Genomic DNA, 9,979 nt, shown 5'->3' with positions numbered 1-9,979 from the left:
TGCAGGGGGCGCTCCGGAGCGAGCTCGGGGAGCACGCGGCACCGGTGCCCCGGGATCCCGGGAAGGGATGGAACAAAGGCTTCACAAACCCCTGGGCAGCTGATCCCGGTGTCCGGCCGGACCCTCGGGAACAGCAGGCTGGAACGGCAGGGAAAGCACAAATCCCAGGTGGCAGACGAGGTGTATCCAAACGGGGAACCCCCCGGAGGTCTGGGCAGGCCAGGGCGAGCAGGGCTACAACGCAGCGAAGGCTCAAAGGCAACGGCGGGGCAGGGCGGCCACGGCCCGGCTCCCAGCAGGGTGGGGAAGGAGGGCTTTGGGATCCTGGGGCTTCTCCAGCAGAAGGAAAAAGCAGCTGAAGAAAGCAGCCTCCCTCTCCGTCTGAACGCTGGAGACCAACTGCCCACGTACCCAGGTGAAACAAAAAACGTAGCCAGCTCTTTTGTTTTTCTTAAGTACCCAGCCATTTTGTTCCCCTAGCAACATGTATGGGGGAAATTCCTTTAACAGGAAAAAAAAAACCAAAACAGGAGAGCTCCTCAAACCCCAACATGGAATTACATAAAGACTGATGAATGCACTTAATTTTCTCACGATAGGATAAGATACCTCGAAGTATATGTGTGAACACAGTCAAAATAACAGTACCACTACCTTTGGTGTTGACACCCTGATTACAGCAATGTTGTTTCATCAGACCAACCATTTAATACAACTGAAAGCAAAGCATTTACAGAAAAAGAAAATCCAGTCACAGTTCTACAGTATAGAACTGAACTCTGAAAAAGGGTGCTTCTTAAAGAGAATTGGGAATCACATCAGATAAACAAATGAAGTTGTCGACATCACAAACCTCTAGATATAGTGACTGATGTAGTTCTTTCGTCCATACGCATATACAAGTGATCCTTTACCAGGGATCTTAAATGCCAAGGTAGAGACACCACATGTAAAACAAGTAAAACATGTTTTACACGGAGACCTAATTAGCCTCACCTCTTCAGTTTATCAGAAGGAACACCAAAGGTAACTTTATATAAACACACTAGAAGTTTTGTTGGGAAACTCTTCTTGAAAACACAAAGAGCTTTTCAAGAACATTCTGGAAAAGATGTGCTTTAGCTACAATGTGAATATTCCACCTTTCAGCTGATGTAGTTTCTCACTGACTATTCATATCAGAACTGCCTTCCAGGTCTAGCAAGGCCTAGCTTAGGGTCTATTGTGTGTCCGTAACATACCCGTAATTTTCAGTGAAGTCTGTGATACAGCAACATTCAGTCAAAGTTACTGGACTCAAAGCAGAAGCTACCAGAGACACTTCTATGACACATGAAAAGGTATTATGTGCCCCTTCTGCCTCAGATATTTCTGCCGGATACTCAGAAACAACACACAAGGAAGGAGGAGCTGAACATGAGGTACAATCCTTAACACATGAGGGCCACTATGTAATCCATACTATCATCCTTTCTGCTCTTGGCACAATACATGCCATATGAACAATCTGTTCTAAAGTATCTCACAACAAATTAACTTTTGTTATCCTTAACTCTTTTATTACAAGAGAAAAATACATCAGAGGGGAAAAGAAAAAAAGGCAGAGAAGAAAAAAAAAAGCTGTCAGCACCACAAGTCTCTGTAATGTTGTGGTATTTCTCAATTGAAATATCCTCAGATTAATTTAAGAATCTCTCAGCGTTGTCAACACTTTATCCTAAGTTTAACTACAGGCATTTGAGCAAGATCACCTTAAGCAAAGTACTTGAGAGCCTTCTCAGTACTCACAGCAGTACTAATGCACTTCACATTCTTTCTTACTGTGGTTAGTCTCAGGTATCTCTGAGAAAGACAAATGACTCCTCTTCAGCCTTACAGAAAACAGGCAAAAGCCTTCATGCATATGATTTATTAATGACCACACAAGCCAAAAAATTACTAAAGGTATATTGAGAAGCTACATATGTGAGACAGAAAAAGCAGTGGAAGGAACCTAATCCAGAAAAAGTCATCCCAAAAACTTGACTAAACTTTTTTGGCATGACATGTAAGCCACAGAACTCCCTCTTATGATCTCTGATTAAAGCATACCCCTGAAAAATGAATGCTTTTAAAGTGCAAATGGTATGCCAATATGCATAAATATTCCTGTTTGTCTGGAATACTGCTTGTATTTTACTTACCTGAAAATGAGGTTGAAATACACAGCAGTTGACAGTACTATAATGTCCTCTAAGCATAGTTATCAGTTCTCCTGTGAAAACTGCATAAACAGCAATGGTACTTCCATATGGAACAAAGGCAAACTCTGGATTACAACCACAAGAGATGGCAAATTTGAGTCCTTTCCTACTTTCATTACAGACTTTCCCATAGTTCACCTGCAAAATGAATGATCACATAGAGTACATAGTCAGCTATTAAGTAAACCCACAGGAAATTATATGAAAAGGTTAATTTTACTTCATGTTTAATACTCAATAAAATTAATTTCAGGTTATATTAATATTATCTCTTGATATTTCAAACTACAGATGTCTATCAAGAGAATTATTTTTATGTCCATTAAAGTTCACTCCTGTTAATATCAATTTTAAGAGAGGAAAAGAAAGAAATGCCTAAAAATTAGCAATTCCACACTAAGAAATAGGATTTGCACAGGCTGTTGCATGCTGGATCTGCATCAAGCACCTAAATGCTCACTGAAATTACACATGGTTGAGGAATTACCACTGTTGTGGTTTAGGAATAGTATTTTCCAGTTTGGAAAATCTTTTGACTATAAGCTAAGAAATCTGTGAAGTCCATCAGGTAAATATTCCAACACAATACCATGGTTAGGTTCTCAATCCGTACTGCATCAATTGCTTGAGGCAAATATAGCATCAGCCAACCATGAGCCAGGCAAGAAAGAAGGTGACTTGTTGCTCCTTTTTAAAGTATGCTATTTCATAGCAAAGTGTAGCTATGTAAGAAAAATATAATAGAACGGAGAAAATCTCTCTCAACCATCATATAAATGCATACAAAGAGAGTTTAATTATCATAAAAGTAGGCTTACAGACTCACAGAATGGGCAATGCTGAAAGGGATCCCTGGAGGTCAGTCTAGTCCAACCTCCCTGCTCAAGCAGGGTGCCCCGGACCACACTACTCAAGAATGACTCTAGATGGATTTTGAATATTTCTGAGAAATAAATATTCCACAGGCTCTCTGCTCAATCTGTTCCACTGCACAGTCATCCACACAGCAAAGAAGTTCTTCCTCATGTTCAGGTGGAACTCCCTGTGCATCAATTTCTACTCGATGCCTCTCATCCTATTGGATAGCACCAATGAGAAGAGCCTGGCTCCATCTTCTTGATACTCTCCCTTCTGACACTCATAGACATTGATGAGATCCAACAGGAGTAGGCCCATGTCTCTCTCAGCCTTTCCCCTTAAGTGAGATGCTCCAGTCCCCACAGGTCAACCAACACCTGTGACTTTGATGCTGCTTCAAGCTGTCAGTGTAAGAACTCATCCATTTTCTTCTGATCAGGCAGCCTGTAGCAAACACTCACAGCAGTGTCATCCTTGTTAGTCTGCCCTTTAAGTCTAACCCATAAACTTTGAACTCACACATCATCCTCTTCGAGACAGACCTTCATATATTTTGGGTGCTCTCCTACATAAAGGGCAATTCTCCCACCTCACTTTCCTGGCCATTCATGACACGGTTCCAGTCATGTGAGCTGTCCCACCATGTCTCTGTAACTATAGTGAGATCAAAGCCTTGTGACTGCACACAGGTCTCCGAATTTTCCCATTTGTTTACCATGCCACATGCATTGGTATACAGGCACTTCAATGAGGTATTTGAGGTTGATATTTTTTACATATTGAGAAGATACTTGCATGAGATCTGGTGCTTACATAGTTTGTGGATAATATTGCTCATTTTGTGAAGACAGTGTTTGTAAATAGTGACTGTGTTAAGTTTTGCTAATGCTAGCATTTTAAAGGCATTTTACTTTGCTGATAAAGAGCAATTAAGCTCCTTTACACAACAATATGAGCTGTAACACCAACAACTCCCAAGCAACAACACTATTCATAAAAAAGGCATGTAAAAAGAAAGAGAGGAGAGAAAGTTGAGAGAAGTTTATTAAATTGATAGGTTCTGTGTTAATATTCCTGGTTAGTAAAGGAACAACAGAAAGGAAAGGGTGCTGCGAAAACAAGAACTGAAGAAAAATGTTAAAAACTGGCTTTGTCTTTGAGCAAGCGAACAGAAAATCTGGTTTTTTAGAATCAGGATGTCCTGCTCCTTTTTGTGATAAAGGATGTATACAACATGTCTACTACTTCAACATTCAGTTCTCTTACTAATTGAAACAACCCATTAGGCCCCAAATTTCTTGTGTGGTTCATGGTGGCTGATGCTATATTTGCCTCAAACTTGGACTCAGGCAAGTGATATAAAATGGATTAAGAACCTGACCAAGATGTTGTGTTAGAATATTTACCTGATGAACTTCACAAATTTCTTAGCTCATAGTCAAAAGATTTCACAACTGGGATTTTTTTTTTTTGGTCTTAATTCTAGGCCTTCAGTTTTCGGTACAGAGAATGAAGATTAACACAGAGAGTTTTTCAAGCATTGTACATAAGAGTGACATTGTCAAAAGAAAATTGTATGTATGGCTTAATTTCTATACCTTTTGAAAGACAGAAAAAAATTATTTCGGTCAAAAGGACAGGCTAATCAGGGAAATAAAAGAACTATGTGAACTTGTATTACTTGTACATGCATTTATTTGTTTCCTGATGCCTTAAAATTATTTTAAGCAATACCTCTAGGCAGTGTGTGAAAATACAGTACTATGGACAATGTAACTCTTGATTTGAAAAAGCAAAGCAGGGTCAAGTTATTCCATACCGGATTAGAAAACTGTAAAATAGCCTATGAAACAAGTAAATGAACTAACAGGCACAGAAAAACAAAAAAAACAGTGATCCAGCTGGTAATAGGAGAGTGAACAAACTGTATTATCTACTTTGATGGTGATTTGAAGACAGAAAGATGTGTCTGTATGAGGTGCTGAGAACAAGCTGGCAAATATGGGTAGCATGGAAAAAAGTCTTTTTATTTAAATATCTATAAGGAATTCTTTTTGCTCTATTCTGAAACTAAGCAGCAGAATTAAAAAGATTTCTGAGGTAGAGTAAAAATTCTTCCTTTCCCGATAGCAATGACAGAAAAGAATTACAGTTGACTAAAATTCCATGGACACTGACTTACCTAGTATGTTCTTCTTTCAAAATAAACAAAGAAAACAGTTTTCTTTACTGAACAGAAAACTTAAAATAAGAACCTTCAGCACAAAAAAATCCACAAGTCATTGAAAGGACTGGAGTAGCAGCAGAGGTTTAACACATTTCCCACCCCTCATTCCGGGAAGGAAAAAAAGATATTTTTAACACTGCCATGTACTCCACAGAAGAGATTCTACAAAAACAGAAAGAGTTGCAAGAAAGCCAGGCAGTCAGTGAAACTGTCAGGTATGGCCAACGGCTCTACAAATAGTACACTGGCAACTAATAGTTTAAAAAAACCCAAAACTTTCTACCAACAGTCACTGCTTATTAAAGTTTTTATTACTGTATGAAGTGTTTATAGCTATACTCTCAAATTCATGAACTTAGAGTTACCATATTCAATCTTTAAGTAGATCCAGGCATCTTTATACTCTTTATAATAAGTAGAAGAAAAGAAATCTGGAAGAAAAAAAAATTTTCACCAAATCTTCTAGTGATGAAATTAAGCAGTTACATCCTTTATGAAAATGAATTCGAAGTTCTACTGACAACAGCAGAAATTATAAATCTCTTAAAATTAAATGAAAGTAAAAATGTAACTGAAGTTCCTTGAAAACTTACTAAGGTGTTTTCTCCAGTGGAGCTGTTCCAGAGTCGCATCCGCTCATCTGTACCAATGGTTAACAGGTGAAGTCCATCATTCGTATAGCATAAACCATTAACTCTCCCATTGTGAGCAGTGTTTGCTGCCGGGAAAGAGAGCTGGCTCAGGTTTCTAGAGAAGAATTACTACTTTGTGTACATTTTTACTTCAGTGTGGAGCCCTTCAAGTGCTGTTTAAATGGTAACATTCAGTGAATTAATAATTTAACTTTTTGTTTATAAAAGCATCTGGCCAGCTAACAGGCACCAGCAGTGCTCCTCAGGGTGCAATTCAAGGGCCAGTTCTGTTCAATCTATCACGCAGTTGTTGATGCCCCCAGCCTGTCAGTGTTCAAGAGGCACTTGGACAATGTCCTCAACAACAGGCTGTAGCTTTTGGTCAGCTCTGAAGCAGTCAGGATAAGACCTCTCTGCATTATACTGCAGTACCCAATTTAGACATATCTTTTAGGTAAAAGTGTGACCTGCTTTTTAAAAATTTTATTAGAAAATAATTATTACCTGCTATTGGTTTTGTTCATATATATTTCAATAAATAAAATGCCCTAGTCTATATTAGTGATATTAGATTACCAAAAATTCATCTCGAACCTGTCAGACAAAAATAAAGTTGATAAGAAAGATGTTGTGATTGAACAAGTCACCATGTTATGCAAAGGAAGATATAAAATGCCACTAATTGTCTTTGGAGTTACATCAAATTTTGTTTTTCATTAAACAGTATTTCTCCTTTTTTGACTAAGTATTAGCTTTCTTTAGACCTTTTTCCTCTCAGTAATTTCTTGAATTTCCATCAAATTCATGGTTATACAGAGGCTAATACACAGCATAAATGAATTCTTCTACTCAAAAAAAGGTAACAAAATTTTCCTTTTTATAGGAAAGCCATTTAGAACAGATACACTGCTGTTGTTAAGGCAATCCCTCTAAACAAGATCCCAAACAACAAACGCTGACTCTATAACAGAACTAACTGAACAAAGCTGAATGGCCTCTGTTATGTACTAAGTAACAACTGGATTATCACTACACTCCTTGCTGGTCTTAGTATTCAAAACATTCATGCAATATAAGAATGATTCTAGTTACATATGAATTACCACCAGTTATATTCTGTATTACCTGCCTCAGAAGATGCTTTGGACTTTTCTCCATTGTGCTGATCAAGTGTACTCAGACATCCAGAAGCTCTCCTCACATCCCATAATTTTACTGTACCATCAGCACTAAGAAAAACAGATTTGCATAAATTAGGGGAATTGAATGCACCATGGCTCAGGAACTGTCTTTGGCCAACCCACCTGGCACGCCCCTTGGTCCAGCAACTGTTCTGAACCATTCACCATGTGGGCACACTCAAGTGAACAGAATTCCATTAAAAACACTTTCAGACTGACTTCAGACTTTCATTTACCGGTATTAATAACTATAACTGGTACACTATCAGGACCTAAGAGTGAACCTTCATCTGTAATACAATACACTTGTCTCTGTGATTACAACATACACAGACTGGGAATAAACTTGCTAATTCTTCCGTTGATTAAACTGTAGCTACAGGCTCCAGCGTTGTCTGTAATGGTGATCTGAGAACTTGGGCTTTTGCTATCACAGATCTATTGTATGACTGGTATAGAAGTTTTCTACAGGCAAACGATTTTTCATCTGCTACATCTGCTACAACAAAACAAACAACAACAACAAACCCACAAACAAACAAACCCCTAAACAACACACTGTTAAAACATTTTCCAACTTCAATGAGTCTTTCAGAAGCCTGACTTGAAAAACCGAAAGTTTGCAAATCTGGTATCAGGTTTCACTCTAAACTTATAAAACAGCCATTCCTCTCTGCAATTCAAAAGAAAAAAGCCATGGCATCTAAAAATAGCAAGAAATGTCACACTCTAATCAAAAGCTAACATACACAAAAGTTAGAAAAAAGCCAAGAGGATTTTTTACATTAAAAATGTCTGGACAGAAAACAAAAAAGGCCCAGGAATATCAATGTACATCCATATTCACTGAATTACTGTAGCTTGGAAAGCTACTACATATCAGCTAAGCTACCCAAGCTATTCTCTTTGACAGAAGTAAGTGTGATTACCAGAATGGTAATTTGAGCCAGACATGTTTTACTTTATTATAAAACAGATTAGCGATGCACACACTCATAAACAGTAAGAAGCGAGTATCTCCTGAATATTCTACCATTTTCGTACACCTGTAGCTACAGTTAGTGTTTCAAAACTCAGTACAAACTTGCCATAAAAAAGCATGACTTGACCAGCTCTTCAGGTTTCGTTTTTCTAGGGAGAAGCTATAAAACTATGAATAGGTAAAAGCCAATGAAGAAGATTAACTCTAGAAGTGCAGTTGAATTGTAAAAGGCCTGCATAAAAAATACATAAAATTTTTACCGACAAATATTTCAGTGCATGTAGCAGTTCACCAGCATCCCTACCTTCCTGTTGCCAAAATATATTCATGACGTGGGGACCAAGAAACTGCCAGCACTTCCTGCCTGTGACCTAAAAAATTACATGAAAAAGCTTATTATACACACCATTTTATGTAAATAACTGAAAGTAAAAGCAAGTATTCAGTTGTATAGGATTCACCAAGCCAGAGTAATAATTTGAATTGTAACACCAATTTGAATTTTGTGAAGCTGTATTATTTTGGGATAGAAGTTATTTCTCTTTCTTCTTGCTTGAATGGTATCGCAGTAAGCAGAAAGTGATACACACAGTATTACATGTATATAATTTTTGATAATAAAGATGGTTTTACCTATGCAAAACACATTACAGCACAGTCACAGCTTTTTGTGCAATACTGGTGTTCTCATACACAGAAGGAATTTGCCATTTATTTTTCTTCAAATCCTTCAATAATGTTCAATATAAACTGTATTTACCTTACATACTTACAATTAAAACTTTACTCATTTCATCCTTGAGAGTATTGTCCTGAATTTTTGGTATTTTTTCCCTTAACTATTAAGATATCAATGAAGTTGATGAAGGGTCTGGAGCACAAGACCTGTGAGGAGCAGCTGAGGGATCTGGCGGTGTTTAGCCTGGAGAAAAGGATGCTTGGGAGAACCTTATTGCTCTCTAAAACCACCTGAAAAGAAGCTGTAGCCGGGGGGGGAGGGGCCAGTCTCCCAAGTAACATACAACAGGAAGGAAGCAGCCTCAAGTTGCACCAATGGACGTTTCGATTGGCTGTTAGGATCCTGTATTTTCCAAATAAAATTCTGGCAGGAACAGGCTGTCCAGGGCAGTGGTCAAGCCATTACCCATGGAGATATGCAAAAGATGTGTAGATGTGGCACTTAGGGACATAATTCAGCGGTGGACTTGCCAGTACTGGGTTAACAGTTGGACTCAGTAATCTGAAAGGTCCTTTCCAACATATAGATGCTTTTTTTTTTTTTCCTTTTTAATACACACACACGCACACACACACAATTTAAAACTTGGAAAGTAATGTTAAATAAATACAGACAATGGGAAGGGTAAGATGTCCTAAATGGAAAGACTTCAATCATGTTTCATGTAATAAGAGAAGCACATTGTTGGAAAACAAACTAAATCATACAAATACATTTTTGCTAATGCAGTTTAGAGGCGGTGTGAACCATCTTGTTCCTCATGCACCTTCTAACAGGTGCTTTCCCGTTACCCGAATTAATCAAAGGACTCTGATGACCAGTATAATAGGAAAAATCTCCAAGATACAGGTATTACAGGATACACTTGGAAGGCTCAGGGCAGACAGATTTACTGGGATCCATTAATTAAACTACAGCCATGCATTTACCTCCACTTCGGCTGCTAGAGTTAGCCTGTGTGAAAATATTCATATGTATGGAGTCATAGGTTAGCAAGCTGAGTCTCGGAAGTGATGTTCTTCTTGCAGCTTCCCCCCATGACCTGACAGAACCTATCAGCTGGCCAGTTTGAATATGGACAATTCTTTAAGCCACTTAAAATTGTGACCGCCTCTGT

At 38.4% G+C, this 9,979-nt stretch overlaps 1 protein-coding gene across 3 annotated transcripts in view; it reads right to left on the bottom strand.

The window, feature by feature from the left end:
- Positions 1 to 9,979, bottom strand: part of ERCC8 (ERCC excision repair 8, CSA ubiquitin ligase complex subunit) — a 33,174-nt gene that overhangs the window by 8,236 nt on the left and 14,959 nt on the right. For all 3 annotated transcript variants that reach the window (XM_017743920.1, XM_017743929.1, XM_008642894.2), the window contains 4 exons: positions 8,428 to 8,494; positions 7,086 to 7,189; positions 5,922 to 6,046; positions 2,184 to 2,381 (listed from right to left, as the gene is read on the bottom strand). In XM_017743920.1, the coding sequence (XP_017599409.1) occupies positions 2,184 to 2,381; positions 5,922 to 6,046; positions 7,086 to 7,189; positions 8,428 to 8,494 (494 nt within the window). The remainder of the gene's footprint in view (positions 1 to 2,183; positions 2,382 to 5,921; positions 6,047 to 7,085; positions 7,190 to 8,427; positions 8,495 to 9,979) is intronic.

The sequence above is a fragment of the Corvus brachyrhynchos genome, unplaced genomic scaffold (genome assembly GCF_000691975.1).
Source record: "Corvus brachyrhynchos isolate BGI_N302 unplaced genomic scaffold, ASM69197v1 scaffold310, whole genome shotgun sequence".
Classification (NCBI taxonomy): domain Eukaryota; kingdom Metazoa; phylum Chordata; class Aves; order Passeriformes; family Corvidae; genus Corvus; species Corvus brachyrhynchos.
The sequence above is the reverse complement of the archived record's forward strand: the minus strand, read 5'-3'. Positions and strand labels throughout refer to the sequence as shown.